General features: G+C 41.4%; 1 protein-coding gene across 1 annotated transcript in view; it reads left to right on the top strand.

Moving 5' to 3' along the window:
• The window catches only part of LOC132097644 (cytospin-A), a 44,287-nt gene that overhangs the window by 15,999 nt on the left and 3,984 nt on the right, over positions 1-24,304 (top strand). The window contains exons 5-14 of the mRNA XM_059503498.1: positions 582-1,880; positions 1,965-2,172; positions 3,297-3,370; positions 3,758-3,933; positions 4,458-4,621; positions 4,717-4,859; positions 15,996-16,086; positions 17,538-17,627; positions 18,723-18,879; positions 19,084-19,186. Coding sequence (XP_059359481.1) covers positions 582-1,880; positions 1,965-2,172; positions 3,297-3,370; positions 3,758-3,933; positions 4,458-4,621; positions 4,717-4,859; positions 15,996-16,086; positions 17,538-17,627; positions 18,723-18,879; positions 19,084-19,186 — 2,505 coding nt within the window. The remainder of the gene's footprint in view (positions 1-581; positions 1,881-1,964; positions 2,173-3,296; positions 3,371-3,757; positions 3,934-4,457; positions 4,622-4,716; positions 4,860-15,995; positions 16,087-17,537; positions 17,628-18,722; positions 18,880-19,083; positions 19,187-24,304) is intronic.

Raw genomic sequence — 24,304 nt, 5'->3', positions numbered from 1 at the left:
AATTATTTTTTTCATAATGTTCAGTGACATAATGTTCAGCAGCAAAACAAATCACTAATTAAGCCTGTATTCAGTTCTACTGTAATTGAAACAAATAGTTATTTATCTACATAAACTACCAAAACACATTGCACATTCACAGTAAAAAATGTTGTTTTCGGTAATCCAATGCATGCTTTGTTTCCTTTAGCAATTTCATAGATATGGTTACTTAGGGAATCCAGTTTCCTCCTCAGAGCAAAAAAAATGAAGGTAATTGTTCACTAAAGTTTAAAATAAAGAATGCAAGTCCCACTGTGAGATAGAAAGTCAAACTATGAAATGTAAAGCCATAGTTACCTTTTATTTTGTTAATTGTTTTGTTACTCTGGGGTAGAAATGGGCTGCATAGTGGCTCGAAGAAATTATATCTCTATGGTGTTTACAAAAACAGCATAATTTGGTCAGTTGAAGTATTTATGTTGTGATACAAGCACCAGTGAATAGTGTTGGTGAATCTGTAATGTGGCATAACTGATAGCTTAGATGAAAACTACTACTTGAGAGTAAAAGCCCTCACCATGCTCTTATGTTGCTTCTAGGAAGATGAGGAGGATGAGAGGCCACCAGAGAAGGAGGCGACTGCAGTGATCACAGCTGCAGATGTGGAGTCAACATTGCTGCTCCTGCAGGAGCAGAACCAGGCCATCCGTGGAGAGCTCAACCTGCTTAAGAATGAAAACCGCATGCTAAAGGACCGCCTCAATGCTCTTGGCTTTTCCCTGGAGCAAAGGCTGGATGGGGCTGAGAAAACCTTTGGCTTTCCCTCCACCAGTCCTGAACTTTCCTCCTCTGGAGGTGGTGGAGGTCATGAAGACTGTGCTACTGCGGCCTCCTCTGTGGAGGGATCAGCACCAGGCTCTATGGAGGACCTCCTTACGGGAGGCCAGCGAAGTGGCTCAACGGACAACCTGGACAGCGAGTCCAGTGAGGTCTACCAAGCGGTGACCTCCAGCGACGATGCTTTGGACGCTCCCTCAGGCTGCGGCTCCTCGTCATCCTCTGAGTCTGAAGGTGGCGCTCCGACAGGTCGAAATTCCTCTCGTAAGGGGAGCAGTGGAAACACCAGCGAGGTGTCAGTGGCGTGCCTTACAGAGCGCATCCACCAGATGGAGGAAAACCAACACAGCACTGCTGAGGAGCTCCAAGCGACTCTACAGGAACTGGCTGACCTGCAACAGATCACGCAGGAGCTCAATGGTGAAAATGAACGCCTGGGAGAGGAAAAGGTCCTGCTTATGGACTCCCTCTGCCAACAGAGTGACAAACTGGAGCACTGTGGCCGTCAGATCGAGTACTTCCGCTCACTTCTGGATGAGCACGGTGTGGCCTACTCGGTGGACGAAGACATCAAGAGTGGCCGATACCTGGAGCTGGAGCAACGCTATGTGGATCTTGCGGAAAATGCTCGCTTTGAGCGTGAGCAGCTGTTAGGTGTGCAGCAACATTTGAGCAATACTCTAAAGATGGCTGAGCAGGATAATGCCGAGGCTCAGAATGTGATCGCAGCACTGAAAGAGCGCAACCATCACATGGAGCGACTTCTAGACGTGGAAAGGCAAGAGCGGGCAGGCATGGCGGCAGTTCTGGAGGACTGTAAAGCTGCGGTCAATAATGACCAGGCTGAGCTGAGCCGCTGTCGCGCGTCACTTGAGCAGGAGAGGCAAAAGGTTGCTGAGCTTTACTCCATCCACAATGCCGGGGATAAGAGTGACATCCACCAGCTCCTGGAGGGGGTTAGGCTAGACAAGGAAGAAGCTGAAACCAAAGCCACCAAACTCCAGGATGATTTGGGCCATGCTCGCAATGAGGTGGCATGTCTGCAGGACACCCTCAACAAGGTGAGCTTAAGCACTGGTTCAGTTGCTTTAAGTAGCTTTAGGAGCCTGTTTGACAACTCCTTGTTTCCTGTTTTTGTGGTACAGCTGGATGCCGAGTACAGGGACTTCCAGAACGAGGTGCAGAAAGAATTAGCTGAGCAAAAGAGGGCTCTAGAAAAGCAACGTGAGGACCTGCAGGAGAAAGAGACGGAGATCGGAGACATGAAGGAGACCATCTTTGAGCTGGAAGATGAAGTGGAGCAGCACCGAGCCGTCAAACTTCACGATAACCTCATCATCAGCGACCTAGAGAGTGAGTTTGTGCATCCTGATTTAGATTTTCCACAATTGCACACATTTTTCATGCTTTTTGTGATGACACACTTATAGGGATAAATCACCCAAAAATGAAAATTCTGGCATTGATTACTCACCCTCATATAATTCCAAACCTGTAAGAGCGCTGTTCATCTTCAGAACACAAGTTAAAATATTTCTTTTGATGAAATCCGAGAGCTCTTTGACCCTGCACATACAGCAACAACAATTGAAATTTTCAAAGCCCAGAAAAGTAGGAAAGACATCATTAAAGCAGTCCATGTGACATCAGTGGTTCAACCCTAATTTTATGAAGCTACGAGAATAGTTTTTGTGTGCAAAGAAAACAAAAATAACCCTAACCTCAACACTTTCACCTTTTAATCCAGGGATGCCCAATCCTGTTTCTGAAGATCTGCCTTCCTGTGGAGTTCAGTAATACACGTTTCTAATTAATAAGTGTTTCTGAAGATTAAATTGTATTTAATTTGGTTGGAGCTAAACTTTGCAGGAATGTACATCTCCAGAATAAAGAGAATGTCTAAATCACACATAAAGCAATCAACCAAATTATTTAGTTTTTACATGCTGATATACTTCTAGCTTTTAAAGATGATTTTGTTTCCCTGCGGAGTGATTAAAAAACCTGTGCTTCCTGCCTCCAGGAAGCTGCCTTACGGTCAGGCAGTCTTTTGTGCAAGATGCATACGATAATGTAAATCTAGTTGTGGGAGGTTTGGGTACATGCTTTGTTCAATACTAAGAGAGCCTCTAGTAATTGATGTCTTTCTCATATCACCACATGGTGGCGTCAACAGTTTAACAACATGCTTTACTTATTGTGTTAGAATGAAGCAGCAGTGATAGAATAAGTTTTTTTTTTTTTTTTTTTTTTTTACATCACTTGACTTCTACAGATATCATAGGATAGATAATTCATTTTATTTACTTGTAAACTCTTATCATTTGTGGTGGCGTTTAGAACGAGGTTAAAAATGCATTATGTTTTTATTACGTAAGCAATGTTGCTACAGTGCATTTCGTTTATTATTCCCCCATGGGAACCCTGTATGCCCTCATTTCACATGCCTACTTGCTCTCTTTCCGGTTTCCTGGCAGATTCGATGAAAAAGCTTCAGGATCAGAAGCATGACATGGAGAGAGAGATAAAGATACTGCACCGCAAACTCAGGGTGAGTGAAGGCAGGGGCAGCCGTGCATGCAGTCATCTGAGGACCCGGCTTTCACAGATAAGCATCGTTTGAAAGGATGTCTTCAGATTTTAAGTATAATGCTAGTATAAAACCACAGCAAAAAATGTATTTCTTATTAAAGGAATCACTTTGTCGATACTGCTTTTTATGTTTATTCATTAATATTTGTCTTAACCCGGTAATGTCCAGATCTTTGTCCGTATGGTTGTCAAGTTGTTTGCCTGTTTTAAAAAAAAATCTAGAATCATCCCAGTGGTAGATAATTCAGTATGTTTACGTGCCTGTGGTCTTAAATGTCTTAATGCATGTCTTTAATTATTCTTACTAAATCTGCACCTCTGTGCTTGTGCATTTCTGTATGTTCAGGAAGAGTCGGCAGAGTGGCGTCAGTTCCAGGCAGATCTGCAGACTGCTGTAGTCATTGCTAATGACATCAAGTCAGAGGCTCAAGAGGAGATCGGTGACCTACGCCGCCGCCTGCAAGAAGCGCAAGAAAAGAACGAGAAGCTGAGCAAAGAACTAGATGAAGTTAAAAACCACAAGTAAGTGTTAAAAGCCAGTGCATAATGTTGTGCTGCGAGCCTGTGAAAAGCTCAGTGACAAGCGAGACTTGTACTGTGTTTTTTTGGTGCTGAGAGAACCATTGTTTTAATTAAAGGGATAGTTCACCTAAAAATGAAAATTCTGTCATTAATTACTCACCTTCATGTCGTTCCAAACTTGTAAGACCTTCGTTCATCTTTGGAACACAAGTGAAGATATTTTTTAATGAATTCCGAGAGCTCCACCCATAGACAGCAAGGATCCTAACACGATTTTACAAAGCTACGAGAATGGTTTTTAGTGCCCAAAGAAAACAAAAATAATGACTTTATTCAACAATTCGTCTCCTCTGGGTCACCTTATACTGCCCTTTTGGAGAGCATCACATACGTAAACAGCGTATGTACGCGGATACATTTTATTATGAATTGTTGAATAAAGATGTTATTTTTGTTTTCTTTGTGCACTTAAAGTATTCTCATAGAGTTTCCTGCCTGCTATGTGAATCTCTACTGTCTCAAAGGCAAGATGAGGAGCGTGGACGTGTATATAACTACATGAACGCTGTTGAGAGGGACCTGGCTGCGCTGAGGCAGGGCATGGGACTGAGTCGACGCCCCTCTACATCCTCCGAGCCGTCACCCACAGTTAAAACCCTTATCAAAAGCTTTGACAGTGCCTCACAGGGTACCTCACCATTTGCTGGTTTTATATTTTATGTGTATAGGGCATCTTTAATAGTCTAAAAAGGTTGATTTAATCTGTTTTTTGGATGTTATCAGGTCCGGGAGCTAATGCTACTGCAGTCGTCGCTGCTGCAGTCGCAGCTGCTGCAAGCACAAACAGCAACACCCCTTTACCTCGCACACCTCTCAGTCCCAGCCCTATGAAGACCCCGCCTGCTGCTGCTGTCTCCCCCATACAGGTAGCTCAGTCCCACACAATAACACATAGCATTAGGGTTGGGTATCGTTTGAATTTGATCAATTACGATTCTTTTCTATTTCCATTTTTGATTCCAATGTGATAAAATAATATCATCAAACATTTATCCTTCCTCTTTTTTTGGAAACCATTTAGTTGCACCTGAATACCATGAACAAAAGCAAACAGGCTACATTAAAACTTATTACTTATTGAAGATTTTCTCTATTTTAATCGCTACCGTACACATGAGAGTTTATTTCTGAACTATAAACTTTTATCACAGTACTTCTTCGATTTAAATGTTTGTATCATAGAAGTAATGATACTGTGTGGCTTAAAAGACTGTGAAGCTGTTTTATTCATCACAGACAGCTGCTCTCTTGAGGTCAAAGGCAGTACGAATGCAGGTTTAAATATTCAAATCACACTGATGTGATTGTCGCGTTCACTATGTCACGGGTGTTCGTAATGTAACGCAGGATAATAGGTGGGAGGTTTCACTTACCTGATTGAAGCACAGACTAGTCAAATCCCAAACAGGTGTGTTAAATCCAGTAATGAATGAGCGCGGGCTATAAGCGGGAGCGAGTATTCATTTTGGCATGTTGTCTCGTCAGGAGAGATGCGCCACCGGTAAGCTGCTGTTTTTATCCATTGAGTTTGTTGTCTGTTGCGTTACTGCTGTGCTGCCGTTATATGTGCGCGGTTTGTATGATTGAAAACTGTTACTTTGGTCACGCTGATAAAACCTTGTGTGCGGTCTGATGTTTAATATTGTCGGCTCGATAGTATCCGTGGCTATATAAAAGGCAAATGTTTGAAATTGGAGCGTTTCACTGTCACACGAGTTACTTCCTGTTTGCAGTGCTGGATGGGTAATGTAGTTGATCACTTTACATTTTGTAATGGATTACTATGCTCAGCGATGCCACTTAGAACTACACTCACTGTTTTCACTTTGAGCCAACAGACTGAGAACGCTATTGGTTTAATGTGTAACATTGACATTGTATATTTGGTGTGTGTGAAGTTGTTGCATTTCTGTGTTAATATGCATGTGCTTTGTGTAGTCATTTAGTTTAAATACTAAGTATATTATGATATTTATAAGATTAAATACTGACTATATTGAAATTTATATTTTACTTATATTTGTATATGTTATAATATGTAATATATATTTATATTCAGATTTTATGGTATATTATGTATGTGGCTATCAATATTGTTGTTTACATTGTAACCTCTCCATTTCTCCAGGTTTATAACCTGCTGATGTGTGTGGACTAATCAATTGTTTATGAAAAATAAATCAGGGTAAATAAAAACCCACAACGAGTTGTAACAACGTGTCCTCTCCTGACGCCCCGTTCGGTGGGGATATTCTTAAAGAACCGAACAGTTATAAACCGCGGCCTACTGCACTGGATTGAATGCAGCTAAAACAGCCACGGACTGCTTCATTAAGGAAGCTCAATCAACCCAGGATCAGCTGGCCTCTCACTTCTTTGACTGACCCCAAGTTTATCATTAATCAAACTGCCCGTTGATCAAGGATAAAGGAGCTCGTGTGCACATTGGCATTGACGTCTCTCCAGTCAACACAAAGGGAGTAACAATGGCAGACTTGGAAAAGCTTAAAAGTGTGCGATCAAGAGCACAGGCTTCATTCACCAAAAGGGCTCATACTCTCACCAAACCGGGACTCTTGGAACCGACTGAAGTCCTCAGTGAATGGAAGATTTTCAGGACAGACTTTTCTAAAGTCATAGATGCGGGACATGAGTATGCTGAAGCCCTGAGAGAGTCAACGGATGAGGAGGTCATAGAATCTGCAAACCAAATTGAGGAGAAGACAGCGGAGTGTGAGAACAGGTTCCTCGAGGTAAAGAATGCCACCCAGGAAACCTTTTGGGCCAGCTATGCAGAGGAGGTGTTTTTTAAGCAGGTCAAAACAGCTGAGTCGGCCATCACTCAGGCAGAGGAAGAGGAAGTTAACCCTCGGAAGTCAGTCAAGGACCGTAGGCTAAGAAATAGAGGTCTTGAGAGAGAGGTCATTGAACTCAGAGAAATGCTAGTAGAGTGGAAGGAGTTGGTTCCTGGTTCGAGGGCATTAGATCTCAGGACACGCCACAAGACACTAAAGAAGAGGGTCCTGGCGTTGTCTGACAAACTGGAGGAGGACGAAGCAGACCAAGTGAAGGGTAGAGAAAGAAACCTGGAAGATGAAAGCAGCGCGGTTGGTGATCCGATACGAGATGCTCCTTTCATCTCTCTCCCTGACATGTCTGCCGATCTCCAGCTGAAGCCCAAAACGTATGCGGGGGCATTGAACATGAACACACGGCCCCTCTCACAGCAGAGCAGCCCGGAAAGGACCAAAGGAAACTTTAATCTCAAGCCTCAAATCAGCCTTGAAAGAGCACGGCTACCGACTTTCTCTGGTGACATGAGGGACTATTACCGCTGGAAGACTGAGTGGGAGGACCTACAAGAATTGGGTAACCCACAAGGTGTGGAATGTATAAAAAAGTTCCACTTATTAAATAGTCTCCACGAAAAGGTCAAGAAGGATCTCGTCCTATCTGGCTGTGGATCCGCCGACGATATGTTCAGGCTGCTGGACAGCAAATACGGGAACAAAGCAAAAATAGTCCTAATGATCACCAACGAAGTCCAGTCTCTTCCCCCTGTCAAAGGAAACAATCCAAGAAGAACCATTGAATTGATCCAGGCTGTTGAAAGAGCACTGTACAACCTCCAGATTCTTGGTGAAGAGGATGCCATGAAGAACCGTGTTGTTGCTCAATCTCTTGAAAGCAAGCTTCCCAGTTCACTCAAGAAGGAGTGGATTATGCACAAAACTGACCCAGCAAACAGGTTCTCTCCAAAGTATCATTTTGATTGCCTCCTAGGATTCTTGAAAAGGCAAGAGGAGATTCTTGAGGAATTGGATCAGTTGGAGCCAAGCCCTGTGGACAAAGGCCCTGTGGAAAAGGGTGCTGCAGACTACCCAGATAAGAGAGGGAGGAAGGCTTTCACTAAATCCACAGCAGGTCAGAAGGACGACTATCCCTGCTGTACTGTCTGTGAAGATGACTCTCATGCTGGCAAGCTATTTGCGTGCAAGATCTTCAGGGAGCAAGATCTTTTAAGAAAAAGGGCCCATGTGAAGAAGCTAGGGTTGTGCTCCAAGTGTTTGAGGCCCCACCCCAAGGATGGTAAAGGATGCACACCCAGATACCTCTGCCCAAAAGTAGACTGTCGGAAAGGAGGGGTGTCGGACCACAATTACCTTCTGTGTCCTAAGCCACCGACTCCAAGGAAGAACAACAGCAGTGAGGAGCAGAGTACCATAAAAATTGGAGGAAAGAAACTTGGCCTAACCAACAAACAAGAGGAGTTTCTGGCAGAACTTACTCCAGAACAAAGAGAGAAATACAAGAATGCATTCTCAAACAAAATATCATCAACTGTATGTGCCAAGGCTGGAGATGGACTGCAAGAACATCCAGTGGTGATGATGCTGATGGAAGTGACGACAAACTCGGGATGCCTTATTGGCTCCCTAATCGACCTCGCATCTGATACCAATTACATCACCAATGAAACTGCTGATCGCCTTGGACTGTGCGGTGAGAACATCAGGCTTATAGTCCATGGAGTTGGGGGGATGAAGAAGACTGTCCTGACCAAACGATATTCTCTGCGGCTGAAGGTGAAGACATCCAAGGGAAAAGTGGCAGAGCATAGGATTCTCTGCTATGGCCTGGAAAACATTGCCGAGGTGACTCAATTAGTCACTGCCGAGCAACTGCAGAAGTTTTTCCCAAATGTACCCAGAGACGAACTGGTCCGTCCCACAAAGATTGACCTTCTTATCAGTCATCGGGAAGGTCGTCTTGTTCCCCAGCCAATCAGGATTGTGGAAGACCTCGTTCTCTGGGATGGTCCGCTAGGAAAGACCGTTGGGGGAACCCATCCCGATCTCATTGAGACAGTTGACATGGCCGTGTACTGCTCCGAAACTCACCTTGCAAGAACCATGAGATCAGCCTCGATGGCGTATAAAGAGACCATCATACCTCGGGAAGAGGAAGGAAATGCGCTTATCCGGAGCACAGCAACCGCCAACAAAGAGGTCTTCGAGTGGTTCAGGTGGGACAGTATCGGAGCTGCGTGCAGTCCTCAATGTGGCGGCTGCAAGTGTGGTAGGTGCCCCCCTGGAGGAAAAGAAATGACCCTTAAGGAAGAGCGGGACCTGGAAAAGATAAAAGAATGCCTAACATACGTGCTGGCGGACAAACACAGCAACTCTCCCCACTGGGACACAGCTTATCCCTGGAAGACAGACCTCACAGCACTGCCAAACAATCGGCAGGCAGTGGAGGCGACCTTCAGAAATACTGAGAAACGTCTGGAGAAAGAACCTGTGTGGAAGGCTGCATACAAAGAACAAATACATGAAATGGTTTCAAGAGGGGCTGCTGCAAAACTCACAAGGGAGGAAATTAACAACTGGGAAGGACCTAAATGGTACATCAGCCATCTGGTTGCACCGAACCCTCATTCCTCCTCAACCCCTGTGAGAATTGTGTGGAATAGTAGCCAAGAGTTCCGAGGCATAAGTCTAAATGATCTCCTTCACAAGGGTCCTGATGTACTCAATTCCATCAGAGGTGTCCTTCTGAGGTTCAGGAGTGGACTCCATGCAGCACTGGGTGATGTAAAAAAGATGTATAACTCAGTGTGGCTGAAAGATGATGAAGTTCACCTCCACCGCTTTCTCTGGAGAGACAACCCTGAGGACAACATTGAGGAGTTTGCAGTCGTCAGAGTAAATATCGGCGATAAACCCGCAGGATGTATTGCCCAAGTTGCAATGAAAGAGACAGCCAACCTTCCTCAGTTTGCTGATATGATTGAAGAACGGCGAGCTCTGACTGAGGACAGCTATGTGGATGACATCCTGACCTCACACGATGACCTCAAGACACTGGAGAGGATCACCAAAGGGGTGGAGGAGATTTTGAGAGCGGGAGGCTTCTTCCTGAAACCATGGGTTCTGTCATGCCAAAGTGGGAGGAGTGGAGTCCCTTCTGAAACAACTGTACCCACGACCCTGGTACTGCCCAACCAAATGCATGATGGGGAGAACAAAGCGCTTGGGGTCGGTTACGAACCTGAGACAGACAAGCTCCGTTTGCTGACTTCTATCAACTTCTCTAAGAAAAGAGGGAAAATGAGGACAGGATTTAATCTGAGTATGGAGGATGTCAGGGAAGGAACACCAAATCCCCTTACCCGACGCATACTTCTTAGCCAGATTGCCGCATTATACGACCCGGTTGGTCTTGCCTCACCAGCCAAACAGAAGGGAGTGATGTTGGTACGAGAATCATTCCAGGAAGCTGGCAAGGACAACCCATCTAAAGACACATGGGATGCCCCTCTCTCACTAAAACTTAGAGAAGCCGCAATAACGCTCTTTGAAGAATTTGTGAGGCTTGGCCAGGTAAGGTTTGAGAGAAGCCTCACGCCTCCTGGAGCCATAGGCCCACCGACAGGGATCACGTTCTCAGATGGAAGCGAATCCTCCTATGGAGCCGTACTCTACCTGCGGTGGGAAATCCGAGACAAGGTGGTAATGAAGTTGGTGGAATCCAAGGCTAAACTCACCCCTCTCGACCAAAAGGGAGATGTGATCAAAGCAGAACTCTGTGGCGCGGTCTTCGCTACCCGCCTAAAAAAGTATTTTGAGAAGCACTGCCACATTAAAGTCAAGCAATGGATTCACTTTGTGGACAGCCAAACAATCCTGGCAGCCATCCAAAAGGACAGCTACGGCTTCCAGACCTTTTTCGCAAATCGAATCGGTGAGATTCAGAAAGCCGGACATGTGGAAGATTGGAGGTGGATTGAAGGCAGACGAAACATTGCTGACATTCTTACCAGAGGTGCAACTCCGGAGGAACTTAATGAAGGGTCAGAATGGCAGCAAGCCCCTGAGTTTCTGAAATGGCCTAAGACCGACTGGCCTATGAAGATGGCCAGTGAGATTACACCCTCTGCTGCTGAAGATGTGGGAAAACTTCAGCGGAAAGCCTTCTCAGCTGTGATTACCAGGGCCCAGTCAAAAGAAAGAACTGACCTTAACGGGCCTGACATCAAGGCGGACCTCAGACATGGGGTCAACGGTAGATCAACATCACCAGCTGTCCCGGGTGCAACATCAGTGGCAGGCAGACAGAGAAGGCCCTGGGCGATTGGTTTGGTACGTCTTGTGGAACCTCAACGCTTCAGTTCTCTGTCTAAGCTGTGTGGTTCCATAGCCTGGACTCGAAGGGCTGCGGAAACCTGGCTGAGAAAATGCCAGGCACCTGACTCATCAAAGTGGGAGGCAAACTGTTCTATCCTGTCAACTGAGGAGAGAGCGCAAGCTTTCCAAGACCTGGTCCTCGCAGCCCAAGATGGCAGTCAGTTCCTGGACTCAACACTGAACCGCTTGGTGGTCCACAGAGACGAGAGCACAGGAATCCTTCTCTGTGGAGGACGAATCCAGTCCTGGAAAGAAGATGGAACAGCTGTTCCTTTAATTTCATTTCGTTCATGGCTCGCAACACTACTGTCAAGAGAAGCTCATGACGAGAACCATGAAGGTGTTGCTGCCACGCTTCTGCGCACCAGGAGGAAGGCATGGATTGTGCAAGGTCGGAGGATAGTAAAGAAAGTTGCAAACAACTGTATTACATGTCGCAAACTGAAAGGGAAGATGTGCCAGCAGATGATGAGTGATCTGCCGCCAGAACGCTCACAGCGTGCTAACCCATTTGAGTATACCACACTAGACCTCTTTGGCCCCTTTGAAATCAAGGATGCTGTCAAGAAAAGAACAGGAAAAAAAGTTTGGGGCATAGTATTCTGTTGCATGGCATCAAGGGCAGTCCATGTGGACCTCGTTGACGACCAATCATCGGAAAGCTTTCTCCAAACTTACTCTCGCTTTGTAGCATTGAGAGGCAATCCCAGAAAATTGTGGTCAGATAGGGGAACCAATTTCATTGGAGCTAAACCTGCCCTACAAGACTTGCATAGGTACTTAGCTACCTTACGGGAAGCATCCATAGAAGACAAAGCCGCCAAGAATGGGACAGTGTGGGCATGGAACTTTCATCCGGCTGACGCACCTCATCGCAACGGGTCTGCGGAAGCTGCAGTTAAGCTCATAAAAAGGGCTCTCACTAGCCTCGGAGGGACAACAAGCTCACTCACCTGGGGTGAGCTCCAAACCCTCTTCTACCAGGCAGCTAACCTCACCAATGAAAGGCCGATTGACGCCAGGGCACAAGAACAAGAAGACTCTATAGAGTATTTGACCCCCAATACTCTGCTTCTCGGGAGGACCAGGCAAGGGGGAGATACAGGAGGAATTGACTTGTGCACCCATCCCTGGCGCCGTCTCAGATCCATCCAGATTGGTGTGGATATGTTCTGGAAAAAGTGGAGTGAACTGGCCGGACCTAACTTATTCATTCGGCCAAAGTGGCACCAGACCCAAAGAAATGTAGCGATAGGTGACATTGTTTGGATTGCTGATCAGAACGCACTGCGAGGGCAATTCCGGCTCGGACGGATCCAGGCCGTGTACCCTGACAAAAAAGGACTTGTGAGAGACGCGGACGTTAAGACGTGTGCAGGCCCCCCTGCCTCCCTAATAGTTGGGCAACTGAAGAGGAATACTCAGCAGCTGACGTCAGTCATCCTACGGCGAGACGTGAGGAGACTGGTAGTCCTCATCCCTGTGGAAGACCAGTGACTCCTAGACCTCGTCTCTTCGGCCACCAGTTCTCCAGGCGCTGCCTAAACACCCAAACCCCCAATTCTGAAGGCATTACCTCAGGATACCTCTCTCTCTCTCTCTCTCTCTCTCTCTCTCTCTCTCTCTCTCTCTCTTTCTCTCTCACTGGTTGGTATGCTTCTATGCTGCCTTCACCACCACTTGCACCACCATTCACGAAGAATGAAGAGTACATACCCCATATGACCAAACCTGGCAGAACACCACACATCTGTCAGGGGAGGTGCTTGAACAATGACAATGGTGTCCTATTCTTCACAAAAAAAAAAATTGTGTGTATTATGTGGTGTAATGTTTTGCCTGTGACCGCCTTAAATCACATGATCAGTCAGTCAAGTGGGAGGTGTCGCGTTCACTATGTCACGGGTGTTCGTAATGTAACGCAGGATAATAGGTGGGAGGTTTCACTTACCTGATTGAAGCACAGACTAGTCAAATCCCAAACAGGTGTGTTAAATCCAGTAATGAATGAGCGCGGGCTATAAGCGGGAGCGAGTATTCATTTTGGCATGTTGTCTCGTCAGGAGAGATGCGCCACCGGTAAGCTGCTGTTTTTATCCATTGAGTTTGTTGTCTGTTGCGTTACTGCTGTGCTGCCGTTATATGTGCGCGGTTTGTATGATTGAAAACTGTTACTTTGGTCACGCTGATAAAACCTTGTGTGCGGTCTGATGTTTAATATTGTCGGCTCGATAGTATCCGTGGCTATATAAAAGGCAAATGTTTGAAATTGGAGCGTTTCACTGTCACACGAGTTACTTCCTGTTTGCAGTGCTGGATGGGTAATGTAGTTGATCACTTTACATTTTGTAATGGATTACTATGCTCAGCGATGCCACTTAGAACTACACTCACTGTTTTCACTTTGAGCCAACAGACTGAGAACGCTATTGGTTTAATGTGTAACATTGACATTGTATATTTGGTGTGTGTGAAGTTGTTGCATTTCTGTGTTAATATGCATGTGCTTTGTGTAGTCATTTAGTTTAAATACTAAGTATATTATGATATTTATAAGATTAAATACTGACTATATTGAAATTTATATTTTACTTATATTTGTATATGTTATAATATGTAATATATATTTATATTCAGATTTTATGGTATATTATGTATGTGGCTATCAATATTGTTGTTTACATTGTAACCTCTCCATTTCTCCAGGTTTATAACCTGCTGATGTGTGTGGACTAATCAATTGTTTATGAAAAATAAATCAGGGTAAATAAAAACCCACAACGAGTTGTAACAACGTGTCCTCTCCTGACGCCCCGTTCGGTGGGGATATTCTTAAAGAACCGAACAGTGATCATCGTACACTGCACGGACGAACCACTTGATCACAACATTGATCGCACATGTCAAAGGTTGAGGAATGAAAGAGGCGAATCATTGTAAATTAGGAATAGAATCACATTGGTGTTGGTATCGTATTCACAAACTTTATGTTCTATTAAATTAAAGTACTTTGTCATGTTGGTGGTGACACCTAGCTTGCAACATGTTTAGCTATCACAGATATTAAACTAAGCTTTTTTGGCTTCTGATCGCAAATTAATCCAAACTTTGGAACGCTTAGATTAACGAACAAGGTCCTGGCAGATCACTAGGTCCAGTCCTCACAGATTAAGAAAAAAAAAAAAAGCTCATAGGAATCGATAGGCGGAAATGTTAATTTGACAACAAGTATCCAATCCCTGAATTTGAGCATCCAATTCTGGAATTGGAATCGGTTTTTGATTCCCAACCCTACATAACATATACTTCCACAGTGCTGCAGAGTGACTTATTTTCATTGTGAAGGTCACACAGTAGCATTCTGACTCTTTTCCTGCTTTTTGAACCTCGGAAGCCTCTGAGATAGCAGCACTTCCTCCTCCATTGGGCCTCTTGACATTTCTCACAACATATGCTCATTCATGAGAACCACAGAATTTCCATTGTGGGATGGTTTGGTTTCCTTTTACGTTTTATTTCTAGTGCAGTCATAACTTCTTATACTGTCTGGATGTGAAACTGAATTTTTGATTTTCATTAATGCAAGATCCTGTCTTTCATTCCTCAGTTCCAAACCAAAAATATTTACACAATGAATGCAAAGAAGCGGAAATGTTTAAGTTGTTGTGATCTTTTCTTTCTAGATCAAAAAACAGTTATTGCTATGCCAAGCTAGTAATCTAAGCTGTTAGCATTTTGACCAAAGACTACCTGAAGATAGGAAAGGTTCAGTGGAAATGCTTAATTTTCTTGTGACGTTTTTTTTACTAGCTCAACAAAATGAGCATTATTAGCAAATTTGTGCTATGCTAAGCTAGTAAGCTAAGGTAACCTTGTTAACTGGGGACTAACTGAAAACACAATCAGGGAAATGTTTCATTTGCTGTTACAAATTTTTCTATCCTATCAAAGGAGCATTCTTAATTTAGTGCTATGCTACTCTAATAGGCTGAGATGTTAGCTTGCTAACTGAGGGGTAAATGAAAACAAAGAAAGGTACATTTTTTTGACTATTAGTAATTGTGTGATATAATATAGGCCTATGGTGATATGAAATTTAAAAGTATGATTCTGATCTTCAGGCACTACAGGTCATATTGGAACTCATGCACAGTTTTTTATCAACAAGAATACCAACAATACCAACCTCATTTCTCACCTCAGTGTAACACTTCAGTGCAAACGTTTTTTTGAAATTGACTGCGTGTATTAAAGTGACACGCTTAGAAATGTTCAGCACTGAGAATATATAAGAGTGTGATTGTCAGGGTTTATTGAAGTAAGGAGAGGGGAGGTAAGGACAGCAGACAAAGAGGAAATATACCTAAAGTCATATCCTCCTGAGAGGCTAGCTGCAGTCTTTAGCCACTTTTGATTGATGTAGAAATCGAGTAGCATTCTAGAGGAAAAGAGCAATGGGATTTAACGGAAGCTGACCACAGTCCAGCCATGAATGTGTAACCTGTCGAGGAGAAGTCATGAAGGCAAAGAGACCTTTTACAAGGATCAGGTGCTAAGTCTTATTACAGCTTCGCAGAAAAGCACATGTGGAGCTCTTAAATGAAATGGAGATATGAATCTATCTCAGCAGTAGAGTAGATCATATGAGATATTTCTCTTTTTTTATGACTTTCTTTCATAACCCCTTACTCACCCGAAGTGACTCTGATGTCGTTATTCAGTCAGTTATCTTTGTTTCAGATCAGACCAGTTGATAAAAAATTGGTAAGCTGATATATTGAGACGCTTTAAATACTGTTTGTTAATCACCTACAGAGACAGTCCATCACTGGCTCTATGGCTGCTGCGAAGCCCCTGTCCTCCCTTACAGACAAAAGACCCAGTTACACAGACATCAGTATGCCAGGTAACAAACACCACATCATTTCTATTTAAGTCTTTCAAAGGATCGTTATTTGTAGTTATATCAGTTTTTGATTGATTGATTTGTTGAATTTTTTATTCATTTATTTGATTTAATGATTCGGGTCATTTTAGTAGCCAAAGGAAATGCCTGTCAGGTTGTTGTTACATTTTAAAATTTTTAAGAATTTTTGATGAAAGGGTTAATATGAATATTCATTGTGTTTGTTTCTAATATGTTTTATAAAAACTTATAAGCAGTATAACTATAAGACTTGTAGCAATAACTTGCATTTATTTGGATGTAACTTTACAAGTCTTTTTGAAATAAATTGTCATAATTACAGATCTAATAATTACATATAATTAATAAATTATGCCTAGGACCAACCTCACAATATTTCATATCTGTCAAGCTATTATTAAAAACTTGATCAGTCAAGGAAGTTGTAAAATTGGGATTTCCAGTCTAGGAAAAGTGATGGAAATTGATCAAATCTTGTTTGTGGATACCATGTAAAAATAATCAATTCTATTTATTTATATATATTTTTCTATTTATTCTCACTTTTAAATATTTCATATATTCAAAATTATTCTTTGTGAGTGCAATGTCTAGAAAATTATAAAAAAGTATTTTCTAATAATCACATCAAATGTGTTTTTCAAAAGGTTTGGCGCTCTTGTGCCACTGCACTGACCTGGTAAATGAACAAATGACTGCTTTTTCACAGTTTTTTTTTTTTTTAATAACCCGTTGCAAAAACAAAAACGCATTATGTGAATCATAGCACTTGGATATTCCAAAAGTTGCATTGGGGTGGATGTAGTGGGATTTGGATCTGGGAGGTAGTTTCTTAGTAAAAGACTGTTTTCCCGACACCAGAAGTTTATGACCCCGCAAAAGCAACACTGAACTCATGGTGACCTCAGATGTGTTAACTCATGCGAAAATACACCAAGTATGAACAAATACTCTGGTTTCAGTGCCCCCTCCCCACACAGTGCGTGTTTGTGAACGTGCGAGAGAGGGCATAGAGCCTTTTTGTCTTGCTTGTTCTTACGTTCGGCTTCTTATTGGAAACTCTTATCCACCTTTGTGGAAATGACAGTGTTTTAATTGGCAGGATGGCTTTCTTGCGGGGGGTGATCGTTTGCCCCGTCTGACCCTTGACAGCTTGAGACTCACTGGCTGTCAACATTAGTCTTTCCCCCCTATGATGTTCCTTTCATTTTTATAGATTGATTTCTTTGATAATAAATGTAATAGCATTTGATTTCATGTGCAATAGCATTGTGTGTTTGTAGACTGCAACATTCATTATTTTCTTTTCTTTCATTGTGTTCTTTCCTGTTACCGCCGGAGTCATATTTAGCTCCCAGATGAGCTGATAACAGATATTGAAATCCTGATTATGATATTATATCTCTCTCTTTCTCTTTCTCTGTCTGCAGCTGAGCATCTACTAAGAGCAGCCAATGGCAGTCGTCCCGCTTCAGCTCTTCAGAGAGTCTCAAGCATGGACACATCAAAGACTATCACAGGTAAAGCTTAGACCTATTTAAAAATCTAACTAATATAGATGCTATGCTTATTATAAACACTCAACTAATGCACTTATATAGTCAGTGCTGTAATGTTTTATTCATGCATATAGACTTTTACATTACATTACATTTACATTTAGCTGACGCTTTTATCCAAAGCAACTTGCAATTGCTATATATGTGTCAGAGGTCGCACGCCTCTGGAGCAGCTAGGGGTTAAGTGTCTTGCTCAGGGACACATTGGTGTCTCACAGTGGATTCGAACCCAGGCCTCTCACACCAAAGGCATGTGTCTTATCCACTGTGCAAACACCACCCCTTTTAAACCCACTTTAAACCCATAAACCCAAGAAAGCATTAAGTTGATAATAAGTTGATAAAAAATGAAAATAAACACATTTATAATGTCGCAACAGATACCAAAAATAGGAAGCGGCATAAAAATAAAAAATAATAATAATATAATAATGTTTTAAAAATAATAATAATATGATAATAATAGGAAATGTTTCTTTAGCAGCAAATCTGCATATTAAAGTGATTTCTGAAGGATCATGTGACTCTGAGGACTGGAGTAATGACTGCTGAAAATTCTGCTTTGCCATCACAGGAATAAAATATATTTTACATTTTAATAATACTTCACAATACTACAGATTTTATTGTATTTTTGATCAAATAAATGAAAACTTTGAAAACATTACGAACTCCAAACTTTTGGACAGTGTACATTCGGTGCAAACATTTGCTTTGACAACAATCCAGTTACATTACTTTTTATATATATAAATGGTGAAATGCATCATAAAATCTGAAATTTGGTCTTAGTTTGATTCAATTTAAATATTTTGGCATTAGTAGTACTTGTTTTCATATTTTGAAGACAATAATGTTACTGGAAAGAATGCATCCATGCAGGAAGCACATTGGATCTTTGCAACTTATACTTTGTTGCATTGTTATAGTGAATCTAATCTGAATGTCTTTTTAAGACGGCGATGAATTTTATTAGTTTTCTGTTAATGTAAATTAAAGAACAGGACTACTGTTACCCAAAAGATCATTTAAACTTTTTCTCTCTCCACTGTTTAGTGTCTCGAAGAAGCAGTGAAGAGGCGAAGAGAGATATCAGTGCTCCTGATGGAGGCCCAGCTTCCTCTCTGATGGCCATGGGTTCTGCTGCACCTCCTCTATCCCTGTCCTCTTCCCCCACAGCCTCTGTCAACCCCACAGCGCGCAGCCGCCTTCGGTACGCACCTGCCCCACAACTCACTGTAACCCACACACATGCTGTATCATATACTTTTTTAATTGATTCTCATGTAAATGTCACAGCCATCAATGAACATATTCCTTGACCACTTATTCCATAGTATGAAACAAAAATGCTGGAATGCTTCTCCAGGGTTGATAACAACATGGTTGCTAAAATAGTCTTTTTTTTTCTGTGTAGAGAGGAGCGAAAAGACCCGCTGTCAGCTTTGGCTCGTGAATATGGTGGTTCTAAAAGAAATGCACTGCTGAGGTGGTGTCAGAAGAAAACCGAGGGTTATCAGGTTGGTATTATGACAAAAAAATCTAATATTTACTTATATTTAAAAACTTATATTAAAAATATATACTTAGATTTACTTATATGTTTATGATATAAAACTGTTAATGTATATTAATTAATATAATTAATCTATACTGTAAAAAGCACATTGCTAGATCACCTTTAAGATTTGTTGAAGTTGTCCCTCACTGTCCTCATACTATATTGTAGCTGCTGTCTGTTTCATGTTGGATTTTTTTCTTGCTGAATCTCGGATGTCATATTTGTCCACAGAATAACAGCTGTAATGCTGGCCCATGTCACACCTGTTTATCCATGTTTTTTCCACTCGTCAGATTTCACTGAAATGCTCTTTCCTACTTTTTAAACAAGGTCGGTCTTTTCCAGAAAAGCTTGTGTGGTTGTCATAGTCACTGTTTATCAAGATCCTCACCAGGAAGTCCGCTGGATTTCTCTGGCACTTTAAATGGCACTTGACGTAAAACAGAGTCGTCAGCAGGACTTCTGAGAACAAACTCGTTGAATTTGCATCATTGGGGCATTTTTGCAACATGAAGTCTCCAATAAATCTTTTATTGATTTGTGAATGGAAATGTTTGATTTTTTTTTTCTTCTTCATTTTAAAATTTCAACACAGAACCTATTATGCCCCTTCTTGCAAGATGTAAAATTGGTGTCCCCAGAATGTGTCTGTGAAGATTCAGCTCAAAATACACCACAGTAGTGATGGGAAGTTTGGATCATTTTACTGACTTGGACCTTTGAGTCTTGTTCAGCAAAAGGAACAAATCTTTCTTCAAGTCATTTGGTTCATTTTTATCAAAATATAATTAAAATGTTACATTTTACTTCCCTAACATGTCTACTAGTACTTACGCAAACGTTGATCACACTACAAACAATACAAAACTATAATGCTATAAGAAACAAATGCAAAGATTCATTCATTCTTTACCTGGGTCTTCAGTCTATGATTAGTTCTTCTCACCTCTTATCTGACAAGTCTTCGGGTTTGAGTTGTTCTTTCGTCATGTGACCGCCCCATAAGCTTTAACCAATGCAGTCTTGAGCCGGAAAGAGAATTGATTAGTTCATCTATCAAGTCATTGGGTTTTTCAAGTCGTTCCTCCATCACGTGAAGGACCCATAAGCTTTTAACCATAGACTGTATAAAAGCAGTTACCCTCGCAACAAATCTGTTTGTATATTCTTTTTTATTATTCTTGTTTTTCTCTTTATGATTTTTTAAGTGTACTGCCTTTTGTTTCAATGTTCTTTTGTCATGTGATGTGACCTCATTGAATAGAGAAATTAATTTACAAGCTTCCTTACAAATGGGTGCATAGTCATTATTATTATCATTATTTTTAGTTTATTTTATAAACTTAGTTTATAAATGTATGAATTAATTCACTGAATGTTGTAACAAAGGTAATATAGAGTTGGTTGTTATTATTAAGTCTCTTTCCGGCTCAGTCTGCAGTGGTTATGATTATGGGTCTGTCATGTGATGAATGATCGTCTCGAAAAACCCGAAGAATCATGAGATGAACTAATCAATTCTCTTTCCGGCTCAGACTGCTTTGACTGAAACAGGTGAACTTGACTAATTCCAGTACAGAACCTGTAGAATTTTGAACATTCGTGACTGAAACGAATCAATCCTCGAGACGACTCGTTCTATCCAAATCACATTAAAGATTCATTCCAAATTAACGAATCGTTCAAGTACGACCCATCACTAACCCACAGATCTTTTATTATAACAGCTGGAAAATATTATTTTTTGGGTGTTTAAAAAAAAGAGCTGTTTCGGTGTGTATCACTTTAAATGCAAATGAGCTGTACATACCCGCCCCATCTCCATCCAGAAGAGGGTGTCACTTATACATCTCTGCACTGCATACCTACTGCAATAAACAGATAGTAAAAGCAACATGACACAGAGCGAGAGAACGGTTTTCACAACAGCGGGTAGCACAGAAAGGCTACAATACTTACCCTGCAATGATCTGTCTTTAGTCCCGTCCCCCTGCACGGCTTACAGTAACCCTCCTTCCCATCACAATTAAATAAATCTCACTGCCTAAACATTTATTTGATATTATTATACACAATCCCTTACTAAAATTGGCATTGGTATTACTATAGTAAAAGTATAGTAGGCTAACCATTTTTTTTTATTGAATTGAATGCCTTTATTGACATTGTATTTTTTTTACATACAACGAAATTAGGAGCACTGCTCCTGACTGGGGTTAGAAAAACAAAATTATAACCACAGACGATAAATTAGACTATAACTAGACTATGTAAAGTACAATTTTACAAATAAATACAACAAGTGACTGAGTCATGATATTCACACTGATCAATCTGAGTAAAGTGACCATTTATAGTATTGCACGTTGACCTTCACATTGATATGCACAGTATGTTTAAACAAAGGTACTACTTAAATAAAGTGAGTACCTGTAGAGATTTAGTGACTAGATATAGTATTGCACAATTGACATATAGTGTATATTATTGCACATGTATTATTGCAAATTACTGCAGAGTGAAGATATTTTTTTCCACTTTTAGAAACCAGATATGGTAATTTCAACTGACATATTATTTAGTGCATTTGTTTGAAGTTTTGACAGTGGTATTGCAGATTGACATACTGCATATTGTACAATATTGTATATCTTGTATGTTGCATGTTGTATAGAGGCATTATAGACAGAAGAGATTTGTAAATGAAATAAGTGACTGTAGTTAAAAGAATAACGTGGTTGGAATAGTATTTGGGATTAGCGCATTTTTGAGTTTAAAGTCCTGATAGCAACTGGGAAGAAACTGTTGTGTAAGTGAGTGGTTTTTGCTCTGTTAAGGATCTGTACCGCCTGCCTGAGGGCAGAAGATTAAACAGGTGGTTTCCTGGATGAGATGTGTCCTTGATGAGAGATAATGGGAGTGAGCAATGCTTTCCAGGGAGGGTAGTGAACAGCCAGTGATTTATTTGTGGCGGTGTTGATTATTCTTTGGAGGGCTTTCTTGTCTGCTGCAGTGCACCTGGAGTACCACGCTGAAATGCAGTACACTAACACACTCTCTATGTTAGAGCGGTAAAAGAACACCAGCAGCTTACACTTTAGGTTGTTCTTCCTGATATGTGTACACCCAAGAATTTGAAGGTGTGGACCCTTTCAACACATTCCTCATTGATGTAGAGTGAGTGAAGCTGGTTCAGTATGTCGCCTCCAGAAGTCCAGAATGAGCTCTTTTGTATTAGAGGTGTTCAGGGACAAGTTATTTACTGAACACCACTCCTCTTGTTTCTGGACTTCATCTCTGTAGGCTGATTCATCATCTCCTGAGATGAGTCCAATCACTGTGGTATCATCTGAAAATCCGATGATGTTGTTGGTGGAATGAGTGGGAGTACAGTCATATGTGTACAAGGAGTAGATTAGAGGGCTCAATACACAGCCTGGTGAAGAGTCGGTTCTGAGCGTGATGGTGGAGGAGAGGTGGGATCCGAGCTTAACAGTTTGTGGGCAGTTTGTGAAGAAGTCCTTTATCCAAATGTACATGGAGGGGGAGAGTCCCATTGCAGATAATTTGCTGATTAGGATGTCTGGGACAATTGTATTAAACGCTGAACTGTCTATGAAGAGCATTCTTAGATAGGTTCCCTGCCGTTCAAGGTGGTTGAGTGCAGTATGAAGGGCTATGGTGATGGCATCATCTGTAGACCTATTTTCTCTGTAAGCAAACTGGTGTTGGTCAAAGGTGGGGGGAAGGCTGGTTTTGATGTGCTGTGAGACCAATTATGATTACTGGTGTTAGTGCAACTGGTCTGTGATCATTTAAGCTGCTGGTGACTGCTTTTTAGGAACATGAATGATTGTGGCTGATGTCAGTGAAAGGTTGGAGATCTTTGTAAAGACTCCAGCAAGCTGACTGACACAGGCTTTGAGAACTTTGCCAGTTACTCAGAAAATATGGTATTTTAGATACATATTTTCATGTTATCTTTTTATTTTACGGCATGTATTTGTGAAAATGATTGGGAAGCTGCATTGCAGCACACACCGCATAGAATAACGCTGCGCATTTCAAGGCACTTCAGTGGACCTAAATTTGACCTTTTTTGTCAATGTTAAAAATCTTTTTTATATATCAATAAGAAAGTACTATGACAGGCTTTTACTCAAGTCTTTATCACTTCATTAAAATTAAGCTGAGTCAGGTAAACATGACTTTTTCCTCATGTTTGGTTGTATTAACCCTCAAAGACCGAGACAGCCGCCTGCGGCTAAACATAGGTTTTAGTCTTTTGAACTACTAACATATTTCTTTGGAATTATAAATGAACACAAAGTGAAAGTAAAGTCTGTCCTGTGTGCATGAATATAAACACAAAATAACACATTTGCATGAGAAAACTCTCTGAAAAAGCCCAGAAAAACACACGACAGAGTACTTTGACATAAAACAAATCAAAAACAAGGATGAAACAGTGGTACGTCTGGTAAAGCACTGGAATTTATGTCTTTGCGTTGCTAGTCAATGTCCCGGTAAAATCGATTCTGATGCAGATTGCAGCCAGCGGATTGATCATTTGTATTATTTATATCAAGTAAATAATTCTTATATAGTTCATAAAGATAATTTGCACTATTTTTTTCTGTTGCACTCTGAATATTTCTCACTCATTTTGTGTGTAGTTTGTGAATCATTTGCACTGTTTGTATTGTTGCAGAAGACGATTTGTGCAATTGTTTTTACTACATGCTGTACAGTTTGTGTTTATTGTTCATACTCCGATTTAAAATATATTTCTCTGAAGAAAAAAAACTGTTTTGTTTTGTTATATAACAATCTTTCCATTTTCTTTACTCCTCAAAAGTTTTTGGACACACCTCTATTGTTAATAAATGAAATAGGCCTGTTTTTCACTTAAAAGCACAGATAACAGTATTGTAATAAATGGCTGTAACTTGTTTGGGGAATGTTATATGTAAACAATATTTTATTTGGAAGTGTAAAACACCCAGATACAACTTTCTCAAGAAAGTTTCATTCATTCTTAGAGAAAACAAAAAGAAAAATGAGTCTTTAAATTAGT

The sequence above is a fragment of the Carassius carassius genome, chromosome 21 (genome assembly GCF_963082965.1).
Source record: "Carassius carassius chromosome 21, fCarCar2.1, whole genome shotgun sequence".
Classification (NCBI taxonomy): domain Eukaryota; kingdom Metazoa; phylum Chordata; class Actinopteri; order Cypriniformes; family Cyprinidae; genus Carassius; species Carassius carassius.
This window is presented reverse-complemented; position numbering and strand designations above follow the sequence as displayed.